This window comes from Mastacembelus armatus, chromosome 3, assembly GCF_900324485.2.
Source record: "Mastacembelus armatus chromosome 3, fMasArm1.2, whole genome shotgun sequence".
NCBI lineage: Eukaryota > Metazoa > Chordata > Actinopteri > Synbranchiformes > Mastacembelidae > Mastacembelus > Mastacembelus armatus.
Genome location: NC_046635.1, coordinates 11,716,452 through 11,739,080, shown reverse-complemented (window position 1 = coordinate 11,739,080; position 22,629 = coordinate 11,716,452). Strand labels below are relative to the sequence as shown.

Sequence of the window (22,629 nt, the reverse complement as noted above, 5' to 3'; positions counted from 1 at the left end):
ACAGCCCTCTTTTCCACCCAATACATTTGTTTGGTGCTGTTTTATTAATCCTGAGAAAGTGAATTTAAAATCATGTTCATCATACAGAAAATAAATTTCATCTGAAACAGAAAAAGCTAAGCTAATACAACATCTGTACAATTGCACACTGAAAGAACATGTTCGCGATAGCAATAAGAAGTTTTGATGGTGCTTTTGAAACAGCCTAATTATGTTGGCAAAAAAAAAAAAAAAAAAAAAAAAAAGTTTTCTTCCATCACAACGTCCCAATGTTGTTTATGATTGGCAGCAAAAACTCAAGTGACTTGCAGTCCTGCCAACATGCTGATGATGGCAGCACTTCACAGAGGAAGAACAGGAAAGAAATAAGGTAGTGCAGACGGAGGACAGAGGAGAACTGCATCTTTCCACCCCACTCTGGTTTAAGAAAAAAAATAAAAAAAGCATTCAAAGAAAAAAAAACATAAGATTAAGACCACATAATCTCCTGTCCCTTCCTAGAAAAGTTATTTAATTCCTATAAAAGCTGTGTGAACCACTGCTAATCTGGCTCTTAGAGCAGAGGTTTTTGTTGGGCCCAAAAAAATCCAGGCTTTGTCCAGTGAAATCTTTTAAGTTGCAAGGTCTTTGAATTTTGCTATATGGGGTAAAGGTAACTCTTTGGAGTGAAGTGCTCCCATTGTAGGCACTAAGAAGAACCAAGGCAAAGAGCGGACTAGTCTCTCAGTGTCTCATCTGTCCCATTTGATAGTCCTCTCTGTTCTGACGTTGGTGGCGCAGGGCCTGTTGCTGTGCGTTTGCTGGCTGCTGTCTTCTCCTTTTCAGTGTACCTACAGGACACAGACATCTCAATAAGGGTCCAAAAAAAAAGGAACAATGAATGCTAGAACCTAATGCTGCTACTTTTCTAAATTATCTGTAGAAGGTGTCCACAGCAGAAAGTAAGGCAACTGCATATAGAACCTCACATATGATCATGCTATTGTTTACCATTCCTCTATCTGTCTGCTGCATCTATCTATATATTGCATCTCTATCTATCCAACTCATGTGAGCTGAACTCATGTGCCTATATATTGTGGGTGCATGTAAACACACAACTGTACATGATGTACTATACCTGGAAGTGGCTTTGGAGGGGGAAGTTTGGGGTTGCTGCTGGGCGTGTGGACACTGCAAATCTTAATAAAGCCAGCCATTAGCATAATAAGAGCGATGCCCATCAACAGCACAGCCCACCAATGAGCCTGGATAACAGAGGATATAATAAATAATAACATCCTTTAGGTGAGAGGCGCTGCAGAAATAGCTTTGATATGGATTTCTGATTTTAAAGTAGAGGGACACTCACCACAATCCACTCTGCAATATTTTCATACAGTTCTGCATTAAAGATGGCTTTCTTTAGCCTTGCCAGCGGCCCGTCGGCGTCCACCAGACGGCATCTCATGAACACATCACAGTAGCCCTTAAAGTCATTGCAGGGTGAGCCCGGCTGTAGCGTTGTGACCTTCTTGTTAAAGAATTTGGCCCATCTCTCTGAACCGGTGCTGCTGCAGGTGCTCGGGTTCACTGAGGGCAGAGTAAGAGGGAGAGATCATTATGATGCCAAAAATAAAACAGCCTAACAATCGCACAACTAACAACAAAAATTAAAACTCAGTCAGTGCTGCCATTTATCACACAATTAATGAATTGAAATTACTAGTGGGAGTACGTATTTTGAGTCATGAACAATTGTGTAGTGTGTCACTCACTTTTCTCCATGCAGCACATGTGGCACAACTCAGCAGCCTCATCCTTGCCATCTTGGCTAGCACAGGTGCATACCTCAAGCTTATACTTCTCACAAATGGAACCAGAACATACCTAGTTCAAACAAGTTGGTAGCAGAAAAAAAAAATGTACAAAAGCTTTATTTAAATACAAACACAACCTCACAAACGGCACATTCCAGACGCAAAACAGCGAAAGGCCAACTGAAACAAACATACTCCATTGAGGCAGACTTGTGTTTCTGCATGGCAAGAAGTGAAATTTTCCTTTGGTTCTGAGGCAGGACACAGGGGTGTAGCTCCATTGCATCTGCCCTCTTTGGCACACTCGGACTCCAGTCTGCACCTTTCGTTTACACCCTTGAAAGTACACTCTGGTGTGCAACATGGACCTTGGCTGGGACTGTAAGAAAGAATTACAAATACGCAATCAGAAGTCAAAAATATATGTGATAAATATTAACAGTATTTCTTATACTCAATAGTTCCTCACAAATGAACAAAGAAATGCATATTACATCTAACCTGCAGATTTTGCCAGGTTTGAGCTTGCACTTTTTGCCATCTTCTTCATTGGCACTATAGCAGCAGGGGTCTTTACACTGATCACTGTAGCCACAGTCACACTCCTCTCCATTTTCTACAAGTCCATTACCACAGATAGGCTGGCCAGATTCTGTACACACAGACACAACAGTGTGAAGACACAGTCTCTCACTCTCCCACAGACAGGTAAAGATAGGTTTATACGAGAGAATTTACCAACAAAACAGTAGTCTCTCTTCTTTGCCAGAACAGCACTTATATTTCGGATGCTGCAGATCGAGAACTTGTTATTGTTGAGCTTGTCCCCTGATGTTGCTCTGGCATACATAATGTAGTTGCCCTGCTCCTTTTTGTCTTGCAACTTCGCTTCTCCAGGGGTGCATTCAATCCCAGAGTCATGCTGTCAAAGGTAGAGGAGTAAAAGGAAGAGGTCAGCGAGACTTGAATATAATCCCTCATACAACTTGCCAAGAGAACGAATGGCAAAGAGCAGTGTCTGAAATCATGGTACTTACAGGAGAGCCAAAGTTATGCCCAACCTCGTGAGCGAAGGTGATGTGTGACACCTTGGGTGGGACGTGGGAGGCATAGTTCTGCACAGTGATGATACCAGTGTTAAGAGACTTCCTTTTCCCGTCGGAGTACAGTTTGCTCTTCTCACAGATGCCCCCAGAGCTTCCTGTGGCAGGACAATGAAAAATACAACAGTAGAATTAATTATCATTCTATTTAATGAACATACAAGATTTCAACACGATCACAGATTGAAGTTCAACAATCAAATTGGTTGGTTGTGTCAAGAGTTACAGCAGGTGACATAAACCTTTGAATTCTGCAGCCAGGGACCCTACCAAATTAAACACAAACATGAGTAGGCAACACATGCAGTGAGGAGAGTGGCCTGCTGGTGTTGCTAGTTGTTTCTGAGGAGGGGAACAGCTTGGCCACAGCATGGGTTACTGCACTGCAGAAAACAATGATCATCTATTTTCTCCACTATTTGCCACTCCGCAGAAAAAAAAAAAATCACTGAATCGTCAACAGAAACTTTAACAGATGGAGCGAGCAACCAAATTGACAGACGTATGTTATGGTATTAGCCAAGTCTCTGCAGTGTCAGGTTTACCATGAAACTGAAAACATGTTAGTCTGCATGAGAGAGTATAAAATTAGTTTTTATAAAAACGTGTAATGTGATGCCAGATACTACAAAAGTGACTTTGACACAGCAAAGATGAAGTCATAAAATCTTACTCCAGTGGAAAACGTGAGCCATTGTCCAGAGCTATAAAGCAGCCAAACATTTGGTGTCTGAATAGAAGATAAATTGGTCAAACTAAAGCGTGAGGAAAAAGAACCATTAGAAGATCATGGCAAAATTCAAACTCAGGCTAGCTGCATTAGTAGAAGAACAGGTGCCAATATGCATGTCATTATGTTCTATAAGTTTTCAGCAAAATGTTATTCAGCAATCAAAATGGTCAATGGTGTCACACCAGTCATTATTATAAACTTATCTTTCTATTGGTACCAAAAACATAATGTTTGCTAATAAAAGACCAGTAAATTACAGTTAGTTAATAATCTTTAGTATCAAAATGAAGACAACCATATAAACCTTCATTTTTATTGTTCTACCATACTTTGTCAAGACGTTACAAAGCTTCGTGATCATCAGACACCCCCCCTCACCTGTGTATAGATATTTTAAATCTTTATTGTGAAATATCTTGAAAACTTTACCTTTTTCACCTGTTTTCTAATTCATCTAATCAAAATTAGAAGAATTAGCACATTTTATATCTCAGGGGTCGATAATTTTCCAAGAATTTGTAGACCAGTGTAACCACTGGTGTGTAGTATATACACCAACTAGTCTGTACTTTGAATCATCTAAAAAGAACAAAGAAGATCAGCTGGAAAAAGCACAGCAAACAGTGTCAACAACTTGCAATAACATTTGACCACAAGCACGCCTGTGCTACTGCTTTCCCCATAAGCCATAAGCCCAGTGGCAGCAGAAAATGTCAGCGGCGTCTCCTAGTCAGACAGAAACTTAAAAGCACTTAAAACAACTATGTGTGTGTGTGTGTGTGTCAAGTATGACTGCATATTTTATGTTTGTATGCTTCACATATGTATCTGTTTGTGTAGCTTTTCCAATGCAGTCACTTATGTTAAAACCTGATCCAGTCAAATCAGTTAAACATTAACAGTTTTTGACCAGCATCCCTGGCCTTTGTCACAGACTCCCTCTGTACAAACATTCACCCTACCTCTCACTGCAACCCATCTTTTAATCTCAATCGATGCTTTCTGCTTACAGTTTGGCTAATTTATCCACATTGACTGTCTGAGTCTGTTTCTGTATTGTTCATATTGAGATGGTGGTGTCTCAGCTTGTTTAAAGGAACATGAAGCAGAACCCACTGTAACTATCACTGTGTGCAAAGAGCCAGTTTGTATAAAAGGATCAATCCTGACAGAAACATTCCTTTTGGTAAATATTACCATATAAAAAAACATAAATACTACAGCAACGTTTTCTCATATATATGGATAAACATTTCCTACAGTAAATACTTTGTGTACAGATTCTGACGGTGTCTTACAATCATTTACATTATAAAGTATCTATAGGATCTCTGGAGGCCAATCACCACTGTATAAAATCCACGATAGAGTGCATATTCCGCATAATGCAATTTCCTCCATGACCTATTTCCACCAAGAGATACACACATTTTTATGGCTGGACCCTACTGCACTGTTGTTACAAAAATCAGGCCATCTTGATGAATACTTGCAGACAGAGAGGAAATTAAAAAGCTTAAAATGCTGACAGCAGATTACTTAATGCATTTAGTTCGTTGACCTTCAAATTACTCAAGAGAGTGTGTGGTGGGGATTTGGGTTGGTAATGCAATGGCGGAGATGGTAAAGCTTATCAGGGTCTGCTGGAGTTAATACAGATACAATTCGAGCTAAGTTCTCCATTGCATAACACAAGTACCATGGTAACACGGTCAATCTTTGATCATTCTGTGTACCACAGCAATATTGCCACAAGCGTAAGGAGTAATGCATTTCAAAAGTAACACCATTACAGTAATATATTACTACTTTGCTGTAATGCAGTCATACAACACAACAGTAATTTTGGAAATATTATACCCTACATTAGAGAGATAAACTAACTCCAATTCCTTTCAGTTCATCAGAGAAAAAAAGACAAGAACGTAATAGTCAAGTGCAATTTGCAATCTGTGCGACACCGAGGGAACTCCCTAGATGAAGAGATAGCATAACCTCTACTGGATCTATAATGGATGAATTGACTATATTTTAGCAATTTAGAATGCCTAATCATACTTATGTGGTTACTTTGGTGAAAGTAAGTCGAGAATAATGTAACACATTGCAATTAAGAGAGAAATTGTAATATAACTATTTTCAAATTACAGTAACTAGTAATATATAATGTATTACATTTTGGAAATAACTTGACCAACACTGTTTGCCACAGACACTGAGATCCAAGATGTCAAACTAAACTGAGCTCGGTGCAGTACTAGGGCAGTTTGTATGTGTTTTGTAAATCAACCTGAGGGTGCGCCGACCCAAGCCAAGCCAAGAACACCGTCATCAAAGTCCCTGTCAGTGAAGACATAGGCCAGGCAGTAGTCGTCATGGTTTTGTTCAGAGTTAAGCTCCAGAAACTTCTCCACCCCGATGTTGGCAAAGCGGAAAGGATTGGTTTTGTCCTTTTCATCTGTGGTGGTGTTTATCTAACAATGAGAGAGTTAAACAATTAAAAAGTGAGAAAGAAGTGATGCTGCTACACTAACTATGAAATAAAGCTTGTACAAACAACAAATATTCACCACATTGTTCACTGCCAAGCCAATGGGGTCATGAGACTTCACCACTTTAATGTTCTTAATTGTTATAAACTGTCCAGACTCAAAATGACAGCTAACAATGAATATCAACCAAATCTTTGTTCAGAATCAACTCACTTTGATCCTTTTAACCATGAAGCTGATGTTTCGGATGCCCATAAAGTCTGTGGCCTGGTAAATTGAATCAATAGCCTTCACATGGCTGGAGATCTGTGGAGAAAGTGATGGCTTAGATTAGTAGTAAGGCAGTGGGGAAAAAAAACATGTCTTCATAGATAGTTTTTGTTACATCCACCACACTGAAGACAGTGAGCTTACTTCACAGTCCTACAAATGACTGTGATACAATATATCAATATAAAATATAAGATCACTGTGGCTTTAGAAAGCAGTAAACTTACTAGATCTCTCATCATCCCTGCTTGAGGCTAGCAGCTCAAGGCTTCTAGATAATACTACTATTCTAAAACAGACCCCAATTTTGAGGTCAAGTTGCACTGTAGGCAATGCAGATCTGTTTTTTTCAAGAAAGAACAATATGCCAAATAAGGATGATCAGGTTCTGCTGCATCAATTTTGATCCTTCTTTTTAAAACCATCTATCGTAAGTCTCACAATGTCACAGAAGTGCAACACTAAACTAATCACAACTTGAAATACATCATTCTTTGTTCCTCCAGAATATAGCCTGAATGTGAATGAGCAAATGAATGTTTAAGCACCTATGCAATTATCTGACTGGGTAAAGGTACAGACAAAATAGCTTCTGGATTACATCATTTTTGTATACTGCACTGGCTGCAGGGCTGCATACCTGGGCAATGACAGCCTCTCTTGTGCCATAGTATTTGAAGAAGAGGTGGTCAGTCTGGATAAAGAGCTGGCAGGTGTTTTTCTCTTTCCCTGCTGCCCTCTTGTTCCTCAGAATGACAGGACCATAGGAGCTTTCCTCTTCCAACACACTGTTTACTGCCTGCACAGAAAGCAATTAAGTAGTTAAAAATTGAGGAGCACAAAATTGATGGTTAAACCTATCCCCAGCTAAACACTCATCAGTTCAGATTACAGGAACTAATTTTCTCTCGTGATCGCTTATTTTTAGTGTGTAAATCATCATAATGTGGTTTGACAGTGTCAGGAGAATAAAATACTTCCTGAGCTGCTGTGTTTTTCATCCAAAAAACTCCAGGACAAAATTTACAATACCTTGTATTTAAAAAGCTTGAGCATGAAATCAACACTGGCTAATAATCAGGTTTGACATTGAAAGCATGTGCACCTGTTGTGAAAATACAAACATGCTCTTACTGACGTTACGAGAAAGGTTCTTTTTAGCCTCATGAGCCTTGTCCATCTGTGTGTTTAAGTATGAGGTAGAAGTGGGGTGCTCTGTTTTGATGCTGGCACTTACTTTGGCTGGCTCTTCTATTGTCGATGACTGGTACTTCCTCATCCTCTCAAACACAGAGTGGTCAGCGCAGCCGCCCTCTGAGCCATATTTATGAGGGTAATCTGGCAGATATGGAGGAGATAAGGGAGACCTTGTGAAAAGCTTACACTGTCACAGATCTCTTTGGATTCAAGTAAGTTGGACTGGAGGAGGTGAATCAGGGTGACAGTGTGGAAGCGTAGCTGCTTTGTTTGAAGTTTGAGTGACAGGACTTTTCTCTATAAATCCTGTTATCTTCCTCTCACCGTTATCTCCCTCTTTTAGCTTCTCGATCTGCGCAGAAGAGGGTTTTTAACTCATGATTTGCTACTGCGTCTCTGTTCTACCCAACCTTTTTTCAGTTTACACCCACAGTGTAACAAAGTTATCTCCAAGCTAGTTCACACAGCTAAATGTTTAATTTTAAATAGGATGGGTGCTCAAACAAACTCTGCATTCAATGTGAATAGACTTTTCAGTAATGTCAAACAGTGCCAAAAGATTACAGCAAAAAAACTAATAAGGAACGCTTGCTGTATTTACAATATGTCGTGTTTTCATATCGAGATTGCACACTGTGTTCTGTTTTCACATGAAAAATACACATATGAATCTGTGTGCCACTACAGTAAGTCCATTTGACTTCAGTAATGGTATTTACAGGAAAACAAAATGCAATCAGTCGTGCAATATGCTGTACGATCATCTCCACTGCTGTCCTATGTGACAGTTCATACGCTACACCCATAAGGCAATCCAACATCAAATAATGTATGATTTAATGTTTTAGATAAAGAAGGTACAGTATAAACACACATGCAAATGAGGAATATGACATTTATTTTGGGCTAATACAATGTCTAAATGTTACATACCGAAAGTAAGAAGAGTATTGCCTCTAGTTGTCAGCCAAACAGCTTGTATACCCACTGCTTTAAAATTAGAGATCCCTGCCATTGCTGCAGCTCATAGTAAAATAAACAGCAGCAAACTTTTTATTTGGGTGTTGTGATGACAACCGTTTAAATGTTTAAATCCAAATGTTTAAATCAAACTAAATTACATCTGAGCAGTGCACGTTTGTAAAACGCCTGATCCTACTAATAGTGGTGCAGGACATCAGCCTGAATGTCTTGCAAACACTGCTGGTCGTTCAGTAAGGGAAACAGTCCAGTGTCTGGACACACACTGAAACAACGCATTCAACCTCTGACAATGTGTTTTCAGCTTTTACAGAGAAAGACGTCTTTGTCACTACAGTGAATGCCATCTTATTCAACTGCTAATCAAAAAGGCCTTTGCATTTTGGACTGGAAAAAAAAAAAAGTCAAAAGTAGAAAGGGAGGACAATGGGTTTGATAAGTACAATTCCTCTATCTTTTTCAGTTCTAAAAGTAACTTCTGAAAAAGATTAAAAAAAAATAAAACTCCAGGTCTATGCATGAAGAGACAGGAAAATGTGTTAAAGACTAAAACATATTGATTAAAACCTAAAAAAAAAAAAAAACCCACACAAGTTTGTAAGGGCCGACTCCACCCTGACCTAGTAGTGTTAGTACAAAAATCTTGATATAAAACTGCCAAATCAGGACATTAATGCAGTGATGAAAAAGCAGATCTATGTAAATATGATTATTGTCAAATAGTTTCTTAGAGCTTATAAGACATCCCAAATTCTTCTGCAAGGGTCTCGGTTTTCCTCACTTGGTCCTGCAGCCAGCTTCTCTGTCCTAGTGTTGCTTAAAATTCTTTCAGGGGCTCCAAAGAGTCTCCCTATGATGGTCTTTATTTATGTGTTTATATGTGAGTCCTAGAGAATTAAACAGCAGGATGGAGGGAAGTGAATGAGCCAGGCCAAAGCCAGGGCCGGGTTTACATCAGCTCCAGTGCCTATCTGGAGTCTCAAGTCAACACCGGCACCTTGCCTCTGTGAAACTTAGTGGTCATTTCCAAACATTCTGAGAGGTGTTGAGGAAAGGATCGAGATGTTTGGAGTCTCCTGGAACAGAAAATCTCTCTGTTTGGTTGCAGTCTGACCTTTAGCAGTGGCTGTGAGTCATGCCTATGCTGTGTAGTGCTCTAATCCTACCTCTAGAGCCAAATCTTGGTGCTACCAGTCTGTCAAACATGCCAGTCTCTGAACTGCTTACCATCTGTTCCGTACCTCACAACTTTTTCACTTTTTGTTTTATTCCTCAGGATGCAAAAGTAATGTTTTTGTCAAAATTAGACTTTTTGAAATATTACTTTTCAGCCTTCATAGTGATAAAATATAGTATTCCATATTTGAATAACAGGCTGAGGAAGAATCTTCAATTTAGTTTGTCTTTAGCCAATAAATTTCTATAAAGATGCATTTAAAAAGGTACCTGCTAAACCTACTGGTACAACTACCTACCCAACAAGCCACAAGCAAATCTCTATGTCATTATATAAAGGCTGGGAAATCAAGCATACTTACTGATGTCATACTCATGATAGATGACAGAGTGGAAGGGCACATTCTTGTCCTTTAGGTATCTCTCTGAGGGTTCAACATAGTACGTTCCTTGGTGCGTTTTAATGAAGCCCTCAAAGCGCCCATCGACCACAGAGCCATGGGTTAGTGTGTCCTTTTCACCTGAAACACAGAAGACAAAACATTGATTTTAAGGATGATATCAGTAAAGTAATACTGTGGCATATTGTGGCTATGCAGTGAAATGCCTCCAGTCATTTAGGCAACTTAAAGTAAAGTAACTTATACTGTAGGGTCTGCTCAATAACCTACATACAATGTCCCCAAACAGATGTCGCTATTTGGATGTAGTATGACACAATTCTTTTGAATTTTAAAGAATGGTTAAGGTTAGAGAAATCCTCAGTTAATTTAAACAACATGAAGGGAATGATGTAGAAAGCCATGGTTTCCTAAAGCACATAAAAGATCTATATCCATACAAGGTGAAAAACGCCCAACCCAATTGTTGACAGACTGCAATACAAGTCCAAGGGTCAAATTTGCATGACTAAAACAAGGTAAAATTTTGCTTTGTGCTTAATTTAAACACACCTTAACTCAATTTATTACAGCAAAAATAAATTCTGTAGCATTTAAATATGATTTTTTTTATAATGTCTGCAAATTCTGAGCTGAGATTATCTGCAATAAGAAAATTTGAAATCTCTTAGTTTAAGACCCACTGATCATAGCATGATGACCGGCTTTGGATCTGAACTCTGCTGGAGACAGGGAGCAGCAAGATGTGCAGGAAGGGAAGGGGTAGAGAGAGGAAGGAAGAAATCCATGAAAGGTCCTGTGTGTTAGGTTGTGCTGTGATAAATACTGGACAAAACAACCTAAATTTATCACTCATGCACACTGTAAACAGAAAAGGCTGCAGGGAAAAAAAAGTTTCAGTTTGACAAGCCATTTAAAGGATGATGTAAGGGATAATGCAGGAATAATAAAAAGAGAGGTGATGATATTTAACTTTCAAATTAACTGAAAAATAAAACTATCACAATTGGATTAGAGATATTTCCTGGTAAATGTCTGGACTTACCAAAGATTTCTCCGCTGTAAATATGCGATGTATCAATGGGTGCGTCCTCTCCTGAGACCTCAATGATAAGATCTGGAGAAAAGAGAGTTGTATCCCTCTTCATCCGCAGGTTAAACTGCCTAAACAGCAGAATAGGACAAAATGTCTAGTTAGCATTAGCGCCCAACACTATGTGAAAAGTGTTTCATTGACACACCGACATGAGGGCCACATGATAAACAGTTCCACTGACAGTTTCACACCCTAAGGGACTAGTAGGATACACACGCACACACACACACACACACACACACACACACACACACACACACACACACACACACACACACACACACACACACACACACACACACACACTTATTAGGAGACGCTGCTTGCTGTCTTTTTAAATCACCTGTCCATCTGTAGGCAGGAAGCAGCCCCATATAACCCACGATTAGGTATCATGATGCCAGAATAACATTTTTCAGAAGCATCCAGCACACGTATTTAGTTCTGCTGTGTTCTAATTATTTATGGGTGTTTGTTAGTCCCTAGTATGAGTCACTATTTCATCCACTTTCCTTAAATCAATAAATGGCATTATTCTGTTAGACTGTGTGGTTAATTACAATGATTTTCATATTCCCTCATTTGCACAGTTCCCACACCAATCCATCATTGGGGTTATTTTCTTAAACCTTTCACATCCACAAAGAACACACTGATAATAATTCAAGGACTGGATAATATTAATCATGACAATAAACTGTGTGTGTGAATGTGGCAGAATGTCCCTTTAAAGTTGTGTGGAAAATCTAGGAAGCAGACGAGACTGGAGAGCTATTTCCTCCTAATCATCGGAGGGACAATTCATAGCATTTAGCTGTGGAAGTTGCAGATCTGGGTGTGTTTAGAAGGACAAGAAGGAGGGGGGGGGGGGGGTAAAGGCAGAACTGCTACACTGCAGGAATGAGTACATGAAAGCATTGGCAGAGAAAAACAAAGAGGTATGTGAGAACAAGCTACAGAAAGATGAATGTGGGGAGGAGTGAAACATGTTTGGCAGACTGAGATAGCAAATCATGTTGTGAGGGTCAGACACAGACCAGGATTTCCTTCTCCAGGATAAATCCCTGACCCGCACCAACACTCACTGTTTCCTCCATAACCCCTGCATTAATTTCACACACAATCTTTTTGTTACTGTGGAAGTATTTTCCATTTAGTGTTCACTAGTACCAAAAACATAGATGACTTGAGACAACATGTGACTTGCAGTAGTGCACAGTGTATCATTGTGTAGTATTTATTTTGTTGATGACTGTTATATTTGTGTTCTATTGTTTGCTTTATATATTTTAAAACTTATTTTTTACTCTATCTATTAGTCTATCTAGCTTTCATAAATGATTCAGCCTTTAACTGTATAAATCCTTGCATGCCTCAGTTGTTCCTGTAAATTTGTGAAGTGGCTGCTGCAACACTACACTTTCCTTTTGGGATTACTAAAGTATTCTATCTACACGTCTTTTAATTATTCATCAACCAGTTTAATGTTGGTCTTTCTCAGATTATGCAAAACAACTTTTTCTATCCAAACATTTTTGTCTCTGCGTTCCTTTACTTTTGATTTGTACTCACTTTGGTAATAATAACATGGCACATGGTGACCTGTAATTTCTCATCTAGTTAATGTTAAAAGGATCAAGTGAATATGTATTTCAAGCAGTCTAACATGATGAGATCTATATTCTAAATTAGGGATCTTCTATCAAAGGACCGTGACAAATGAAGCAAAGACAAGGGTCAGAAGACAAAGAAAAAGAGGAGAATTTGAAACCCCAAAAGAGAGAGAGAGAGCTGCTAAATATGCAGGACAAAGGCTTCTATGACCTACTCTTTGAAGTCAGCATTGTGACAAGAAGATCATTTGACAATAGACTGAGTATAAATTCCTCTGCTTGCTATTCTTCATGGCACACCCATTACAGTTTCTGGCCTCTTTCCCCACACATTATCAGTAGACTCTACAACAACCAGTATGACTCATGACTTAATCTGTGTCGCATCACAAGCTCAATTGATCACAGAACCTCCAAATCTCCAGACCATCATTGAAACCTAAAAGTCAAAGTTGCAAATCTGTGTGAATAAGGCTAGTGCACAACTAGATGAATAAATGTATGGTCGTATTCTAGACATGATTTATATTTCAGGAAAAACACAAACCAACCAGGTGTGTGAATTTAAACTTAGAGAATACTAAAAAAAGAGGAAGGAATTGAAAGAAGTTCTGCACCAAGAATAGTGAGGAAACAACACTTAAATGAAATGCACTTTCCATACTAAACAGAAAAAGGTTTCACCAACTGAAAAGGAAAAAACGAAAGAATCACTGCACAATGTTTCTGACAAAAACACTTAAAAGAAAAAACAGCTTGCAACAGACAGGAAGAAGAAAGGAGGTGAAGTCAGTGTTCCTTGCTTCGCAGAAGCAGCTGACTAATCAATTATTTAGACATATCTCAAAATGCTGAACATACCGACTTAAGCATCTGACAGTCACACACTGAGCAAGCAGGCCAACTCAGAGTGCCCTCAAGCCATATCTACAGACATAGTATGCCAACAAACACTGGCAATATCTGCACTATATAAAAGCATGTTTTATGTGTAGTTAGGTTACATTATTACATTTCTTGGAAGGGGACCCTCCTTGCCTTGCTATGTGTTCTCACTGTCTGTTCTCAAGAAACCACAGTATATCCTCTCACACAGAGCTCTGAGAGGCCCATACGCCCTGATGGGAAGGCAACCGATAATTTACTTTCTCATCATAATGTGAGGGCTGTAACGTTTGTAACATCTTTTCATATTTTTACAAATTACAATAGGAAAATACATGCTACAAATGACTCTCATTACTGGAAAGATAAGCAGCATCAGCATTGCTCGTCAGACTACTTCTTGCATCTCTTCATAAAAAAAGAAAAAACCCTCCACAGAGGATACTGTATGCCCTGTCTGATCACCTGATCTGGCCACAAATGTTCATGTGAGTGGGCACACACAAGAAGGCTTTTCTCTTGTTACAACAAACGTCTATAGTGGCTAACAACCCTGCCATGAGATTCCACAGAAGAGAAAGTGTATGTGGCAAATGGCTTGATTCTGTGTATTTTATAGCTAACCTAATGATAAAAAACAACTGTGAATACACAATGTAATCTCAGCAGCATCACAACAGACCTTTAATGCCAGATTTAAATCAAAATTTCAGACAATTATGATCTGTGCACTGCTACTACATTGCTCTGCCACTTAGCACACCCATGAGTTTGTTTGTTTATACAGTACAGGCCCATTTGGCTGAACTTCGAGGTAAAACCACAAAAATGTTGATTATGCTCTTTAGACACTACAGTGTAACCAGACAGAAAGTGACCAGGCTGTATCATCCTGCATTACCTCACTAATACAGTCGGCACCATCTTTGTCTCCAGTGCCAGCACCAACAGGAAAGAACACACAAGCACAGGAAAAAGACCTGTTTAACAGGCCTGTGATAACCCATGGGGAGTTGGCTGAAAAAACAGTGTTGCTCTTGTTATGCTCTTCAAATAGCCAAAAAAAAAAATTAAAAGAATAAGGTAGAAAAATAAATATAAATCAGAGCAAGGCACAAAGGGACAAAAAATAAAACACACTGATAGAAATAAACCTAAATTCAGTTTTTGTTTTGTTCATTTCTGAGCACGTTGTGATGTGATGTGATAAGAGTTCACTCTCTTTTGTGCATTTAGTGATTAATCTCTTTCTGTCACGAGTAGTTATGGACAGTCGGGTGTTTTGTAAAATGCCTGGTTTCGGATAAAGTTAAACCAGAGCAACCTGAGCGTACCATCCAGCAGCAGTCAAGACTATGTGAAGACATGGACATGCAAACTATCAGAAGCAGCTCTGTGCCAGCCAAACACTAATTTGCTGCTCTGTGTTGCTTGGTCCTGTTCTGCTACTGTATGCACAACATGCACCGCTGGTCCTGTACTGACGTCACTTAAAAAAATGTTCCCCGCAGTGCAAATGTCAAACTCTGCCTATGTGCAGTACTTAGCTAGGGTCTAGTTAGTGAAATATGGGTATGACTCATTGTTCCCTTGGAGTAGCAGCTTATCTCTCCACTGAGAAACACCCTGAGAAAACTATGCCTTTGCTTTCTTGCATCTACAGTGTTTCACTCAGAAACCCTTGTTTATTTGGTAAAAAATAAACTACCACTCCCAGAGAGACAGCAAACAGCTAAATGCTGCTTTGAAATTATTTGAAAACATTTTCAAACATATGCAAAATTAGCTGTTGCTTTTGATGTTAATACCTTCCCTCATTCAATGTCTTGCCATTTTCTTTTAATAATTGTTTTGCTTACAAACCATTTATTTGCAAATGTTTTATTAACACACATTCTACTGCAGCCTGCTGCCAATTTACACCAAGTGACAAGAACTCAACTGATACAGATCTGGAAATATTCCTGAAATAATCTTGTTTCCAAAACACCAGTGGCACCACCGTGACCTTGACAAGAGCTCATCTTGAATTAAATCTTTTTACAAACTGAATCTGACAGCAGAGGAAGAATGCAAACAGTCTCCACAGGTTAAAAAATGGAAGAAAGTAGTTAAAGTTTGAAGTAATGTGATTAGTCTTGTATTATGAAAGCAATAAATAACCCACAGTGTTGCTGCTGGTGCTCCTGCTGAAAGCCTGCAGGTATAACACCTGATCACAACACAAGATCACTAATGTTCCTTCACATTTCCAGGCTTGATTAAACTTTCATTGTACATCTTTCACTGATTATAAATTCAAAAGCCCTGCACCTACGTAATGTGCCTATCACTCCTTAAATGAAAATTTCAGTACATTTTTAGTTATAATGTAAGTGCCCTGTATTAATGTAACATTTGTCTTTGGCTACAGTTCTTTCTGTGACCAGATGTTTCAACAAGGAAGTAGTATAACCAACTCATAAATGATATGATTTGCATTAACTAATGGCACTTGTGGAACTGAAAGAACATTTCTATATCACACTCATGGGGGAACAGGAAGAGCAGTAAATATGATGAGATAAATGTCGAATAAAACACATTAAGTCATTTAAAAAAAAAAAAACTTAAAATTGTTCCTCAAACTATTCTTGAGTAAAATGTATGTGTAGTCCTGTTCTATCAAATTATTACGGAATTTTGTGTTCACAAGTAGAGTGCATAGGGTGGAACAAATATTCACAAAAACAAAAAACGAAACATTCAAGCAGCAGAGTATGGGGGTTAAGTCAGAAGACAGAACGAGTGAGTGAGTGAGGGAATATTACTACATTTAAACTGACCTTCCATGTGCATGGAAATCCAAGTGCACAGTCCTGTCCTGGGGAGAGAGTGCCCTCTTGGCTCTCTGATGACTGCTGTGCAGCTTTTCTGTGTCATATGATAAACCTTCATAATGGCGGACATATTTGTTCAAGGGATTTCCTGTGTGACCTGAAAGACAGTTCGACAGCTCATCAATATTCATCAACCAACATTAATGTTCATATATGACTTTTTAAAAGGACAGGTGATGCAGTCAACAAGAAAACATTTACATGTGTACACATACAAAAAGAGCCACCTACATCTGACCAACAGGCCTTGTTTACAACACACATACTGATGCATCCCAGCAGTAAGACCACATATGTTATGCAAAATGTTAGTGTAGTGATCCAGAAAGTCATGACTGAGCCATCAGGCACAATACCAGCACTCTCAAACTAAAGCAACTAGATGGAATCAACCTATCATTACTCTGATTATTTATGGAGGCAGGTTCGGAAAACAGTGGCCAGCTATAGTACAAGCTGTTACTCACTAACAATGCCTAACAGGCTTATTCGGCTTATTGATGTGCCCCCACAGAGGTAATCCTGTTGGCTTTCATACTGACCATTTTCTTTGTTCTTTTCACAAAGACAAAGAAAGTGGTCAGTTTAAAGCACAAGTGAGAGCACATGATGCACATCAGGTGACTGAGCTTCTGTTTCAGTAATACTGTACGTCATTGTGCGAGCACAGTACGAGAATAGACTGCAGCCTGTTTAAATGCTAATCTACATTACAAGGCAACACAGAATGCTACCAACTAAAAATCTGTCTAGTGTTTGGAGCTATAAGAGGAAAAAAATATAAGCCAATTCAAAAAAATCTTTGTAAAGAATTAGCAAGGACTCTGTTTTAAGACCTGGGACTGACAATGAGCTCCAAGCTTTTGTGCGGAAAGGCTAAGATTACTAAGAGACTGGCCAAAATTATAGTACAGGTGCTGTGCCTTGTCTGTATTTTTACACTGCTTTTACACTGTTCTGTTAATTGTATGGTTTCCATGTAGTGGGAGTCATAACTCCCGAAAAAGGGAGAGGCTGTACCAGGCTAGTAGCAACTCGTCCATGAATATAGCAAGAAGGTATTCCAGCAATTTGCTTCTATAGCCCTTCTTTGAGAATTAGAATAATGACAGCCAAACTATACTGAACCAACAACCAGCTGAAAAAAACATCATGAGCTCAGGGAGAGTGGTGCAGTAATTAATCAGGGAATATGTTGATTTTGTACAAAAGCAAACACTGCCAGCTCAGACTGCCAAGAACAGGCTTCTCAGAAAGAAGCAACAAGCACATTAATATGTAATAGTATGACAGCACAATGCTGATTTGTCAACAGATGGTTTCTTGCAGAATACCTCAGAAGCAAGTCTGACGTCACATTAAAACTAAGGTATAAGTATTTTATTAGCAAGTTAAATAGTTCTGTTAAGTCAAAACCAGGCCGTTTCAATCACTAAGATATTAAACAGCCTACACTCCCCTAAAACTCCATCTCTCCATGGTCTACACTCACATTAGGTCACTAAATGTCCAAAGGGAACTCTGGGGTTTCTTTTCCAAAAAGGTGAGGGTAGTGCCAGGTTATTTTTCAAGCCAACTCTCAACTATGGTGCTCAACTGGTGTTACCACATTCCAACCAGACTGAAACACAGCATTCACTTTAAAACATCACCCCTGCAGCCCCTAACTCCTAAATTGTAATAATCTGCTTGTATTTATCATTTACTGTAGGCATCATTTTGACTGCAGCAACCATTACCAAGATTATGAATGCTTTTAAGACACAAACAAATATTTATGACTGCATAAAATGCATGTTCAAATATTACATTACATACAAAAGTCATTCTGTCTGAAACATAATTTAAAATACTCTTTAAAATACTGCATCACTCCATATATATCCTATAGTTATTTTTAATATAATTATTTTGAGTTTCTATTTTTCATTAATTGCATCAAATCAACTCAAAACTCACCAACACGAATTCATGAAATAATGAAAAAATTGCTGATTGTTAATTTTGCAGTCTGTTCCAAAACAGATTGCTTTATATCTGGTGCATTTTATTTGGTGTCTTTATGTACATTTTGTTTAACTGTTTTTAATGTATTGCTTTTGAATTGATATCTATTACATTCACCCCTTTTTCTAGGGATATCCTTAAAATTGCTGAAACAATAAATATACAGAATCATGACTTGACCAGTAACATATCAACCCTAATTTAACTGGACCTAAGCAGCTTCCCTAACTAAAAGCTAGAAGCTAGGAATTTACAGCCAGCCAGCCAGCCAGCCACAAAATCAGTGAAAAACCTGGCTCTTACTTTCACTGTAAAGGCTACATCATCATGATTTCTGACCAGTCTGATTCAGCCTCAAGTGCAATTCTTGACAGGAAGAAAACTGTTAACCGGAAACAGAGGTGATGCATGGATCTCATCTGATCATAGCTTCACAATATCAAGCATGCCAGGTCATGGCTCAGGGCAATTTAACATGGTGTATTACACAGAACTGGAAAACAACACTAAGAAGATAAGTTGTAACCTGTAAGCATCAAACCTGACCAACACTGTCCATAACAAAATTCCAGGCTATTACACACATATACACACACACAAAAAAAAACTCTGTGCAAAATCAATCACCACAAGAAAGCCAGGTAACAGCAGCTGCAGTATAACCAAGTTTGTCTCAAAGACTGACTCCCTTGAAAAAGTTCGTTCCTACTAAAATAATCACAATCCGTGATTAACAACACATGGATTTTCTCACTTGTCTGCCATATTAATCGTTTATTTTAGGGAACTGTTTCATTTAGTGAAATTAAACAAACTGCCAGGTGTTCATATCAGATTAGGTTCAGCACAAATTTTACCCCACCTTTTCTACGCATAGGGCAGGAACATAAAGTCTTTGTTTAGGTTCACATACACCTTTGGTGTGGCTGAAGCACCAAAATGTGTCTTCCTGATAAAAAAAAAAAAAAGTAAAGACGTAAGCTAAAAGCAGAGAAAGGGGAAGGCTTTCTCACTTGAAGTACACACTTCAACTAGCAGTGTTACTGTGCCTGCCGACATGCCAGACAGAATGCAAGGATGTTGCTGCAATCAAGGTTTGTACAGTGGAGGTTTCAACCACAGATAGTATAAGCACTATTACATACATCAGGAACAAGTCATACATTTAGACTTTCATAAACAGAAATTTAAGAGTTACATTTTTTTATTTGATAGAGTGCTCCATTCAACAAATGTATAGAATTTAACTATAAATGTTCCAACAATACACATCAGTCCTTCCTATAAGAAGTGATCATGCCTACATTAACTAGTGGTTAATAAAGATGTGATGTGAGGCTTGACCCTTAATGTATCAACAGGACTACAACAGTAATTCTTTTAGTTTATGGTCTATAAAACAAGCAGTTCAGGTCTGTACCCATACCAAACATGTATGGTAACAATGCAAAAGCATTAAAAAATATAATGTAAACCAAATTAGTTGGTTTTCCTGTTCTGGCTTTGCATGCCTGCTCAGTTCAGCCTCCACTTTCAAGAGACTTGTGGTGTTAGCTTCTGAATCTGAGCAGCATCCTATAAAAAATCTCAGTAACACCATTTCCTCAAGGATTATAAGAGTTAAAACACATTTAATTACTACATTTTGATCACATTCCTATGACCCTGTTGTTTATCTGTATTTCCCCAAAACCCATTTCTCTACACAGTTCAATTTAGTAATATCAGTCATCTATTTTTGAATTATTGTTTTGTCGTGTTTGTGAAAAACCTCAGGTTGTTCAAGTATGAAATCTGAAAAAAAAGCATTCCTCAGCAATAAGCATTTCATCATCTGGGTGAAAATCTAAAGTTGACTGACAGAAACCTGGAAACCATTATTAGAACATTTCCTGTAATTACAGCAAGCTTTAGCCTACACCAGAAAAGGACTCTACTTCGTTTTTGGAGGGAGACTTTGTTGTGACAAGCACCGAGCACAACCATTAAATGAATGTCATATCACCACATCTAGTACAAGCAACCGGATAAAGGCTGGCTGCTAATGTTAAAGCAACGTTATGTCACGTCTTTTCTATGCTGTACAAAGGCAGCAGAGTCAGAGTCTGCATATGTCAGTAGTGAAAACTAAAGTAATTAAAAATAAGCTACAAATGTGCTCATGGCAGATGTAATGGCTATCAAAGGCTGCAGCAGCTGAACATGTCATATATCATGTGTAGCTTGCTGGATAACTTAACTATATGTTACAGAGCAGCTAAAGTTAAACTATAGAAGTTGTTGAAAATAGCCTAAGCAAGTAATTATTTCTGTTTCTTCCGAGTCTACCTGACTCCTGCGGACAGTCTCAGTCGAAGTGTGTACCTCAGGGCGTCTCTGTTCGGTTAGCTCCAACTCTAATGTCTGCTTGGCGACGTTACATTAGCGCTGTTAACTGTTGCTGTTGTTTACAAGTCAGAACCTGTCAAAAGCTCAGGCTGCCGTTCGGTCACAGGACTTAACCTGTATCAACCAAACCGAATTAACCTGATACCCCGTCAATACGGGTCGGCTAACCTGGCCTGGGTCCACACTGTCAGTGTAACGAACGATGTTAGCGGCCGCAAACACTAAGGTACAGTTACCATTACCATTAGCCGACTAGCTAGCGAGTTAGACAGCAACATCCAACTGCCTGATCAGATTAGCGGCGGCGCCACTGATCACTGAACACTTTCCCCGCGAATTAACTGCAAACTTACCCGTGATATCTCGTAGGCAGCACAACAAGAGGGTTAATTTAGCCAATATCATATCGAAATTGTAAAAAATAACAGTAAACTAAGCTAAGCCACCCAGAGAACCCGCTGATTGCTTCGTTTCGTTTTCTTTCACTTAAAGGAATAGTCAGCCTTCCCGATCAGCCCGCTCCCATCCCCAGTACCGGCTCTGCCTTTCTGAGGCAGCCTGAGACAGACTGATAGACTACAGGCAAGCCCTCCCTTCCGCCGAGCTCTGTAAAAGCTCATGGACACACCCATCTCACTACTGGTACAGACGTAGGGGATTTTAAAACAGCTATAAAATCCCTTAAACCAGCATTCAGATTCACACAAAGATGACAAAAACACTCTAGTGCAACCGTCTCAGGTGCCAGCCAGAAAACACGCACAAATGTGCTATATGTGTTCTGTTTTTAGTGATTTCTCCGCAAGTTGTTTACTTCCGCAAACTGTGACTTCCGACTTTACCAACTGATAAGAGTGTAGGGTTGTATGGAGGACAAGCCCTGTGAAGAAGTAGAACGCGAAATACGACATAAACATACAGAAATGATTGTCGCTGAATAGTGTGTCATAAATAGACCCCAGACGTAGTATGCATCTATATATGTCACCCTGCTTGAAACACCTTTATAATATCATGCAGTACGCTTTCTTTTAAAAATATATCCTTCCATTTTAAAATGGAAGGACATATTTTACTGACATGTTTACCCAGCTCCATAAAGGCATGAAGAATATTTTTTTATTTTTAAAAATCAACACAATTAGGCGTATAGTATAACAAATGTAGGCCTATAAATGTATAGAAGAAATCAACATTTTGGTGCTATTCAGTTTTTTAGTTATTATTATTATTATTATATAAAATCTGTTTCACCTTCACCTCGACATATTTCATGTCTGGTACGAGAGGAACACATGTGTACAGAACTAATTTGGGGCAGATACTTGTCAAAGAAAAGTACAAATGAAAAAAAAAACTGTGGCCCATTAAGCCATGACAGTAAGCCAGCACAGACAAAATCAGGAGTCTGGAACTAGCTGACCTAAATGGATATATAGTTGGACCGTTTACATCACTGTACTGTGTCCTGAAAAGCCATGTTGTCTGTTATGAAAAAAGTCAATAGGTTAGAGACTAATGAATTTAGTAAGTTATATTCAAATTATTTTTTTGTGTATTGTGTATGAAAGCTCCTAATAGCCTACTAACACAGAAACATATAGGATAT

At 38.7% G+C, this 22,629-nt stretch overlaps 1 protein-coding gene across 1 annotated transcript; it reads right to left on the bottom strand.

The window, feature by feature from the left end:
- Positions 1–225: 225 nt before the first annotated feature.
- adam10a (ADAM metallopeptidase domain 10a) lies at positions 226–21,605 on the bottom strand. Its single transcript, XM_026319780.2, has 16 exons — positions 21,374–21,605; positions 16,572–16,722; positions 11,198–11,316; positions 10,114–10,272; positions 7,635–7,735; positions 7,038–7,196; positions 6,341–6,433; positions 5,926–6,109; positions 2,837–3,000; positions 2,538–2,721; positions 2,301–2,451; positions 1,995–2,178; positions 1,758–1,869; positions 1,352–1,572; positions 1,121–1,247; positions 226–830 (listed from the first exon to the last, which is right to left on the bottom strand). The coding sequence occupies exons 1-16, from the start codon at positions 21,423–21,425 to the stop codon at positions 724–726; spliced, it is 2,268 nt and encodes a 755-aa protein (XP_026175565.1). The 5' UTR covers positions 21,426–21,605; the 3' UTR covers positions 226–723.
- Positions 21,606–22,629: the final 1,024 nt, after the last annotated feature.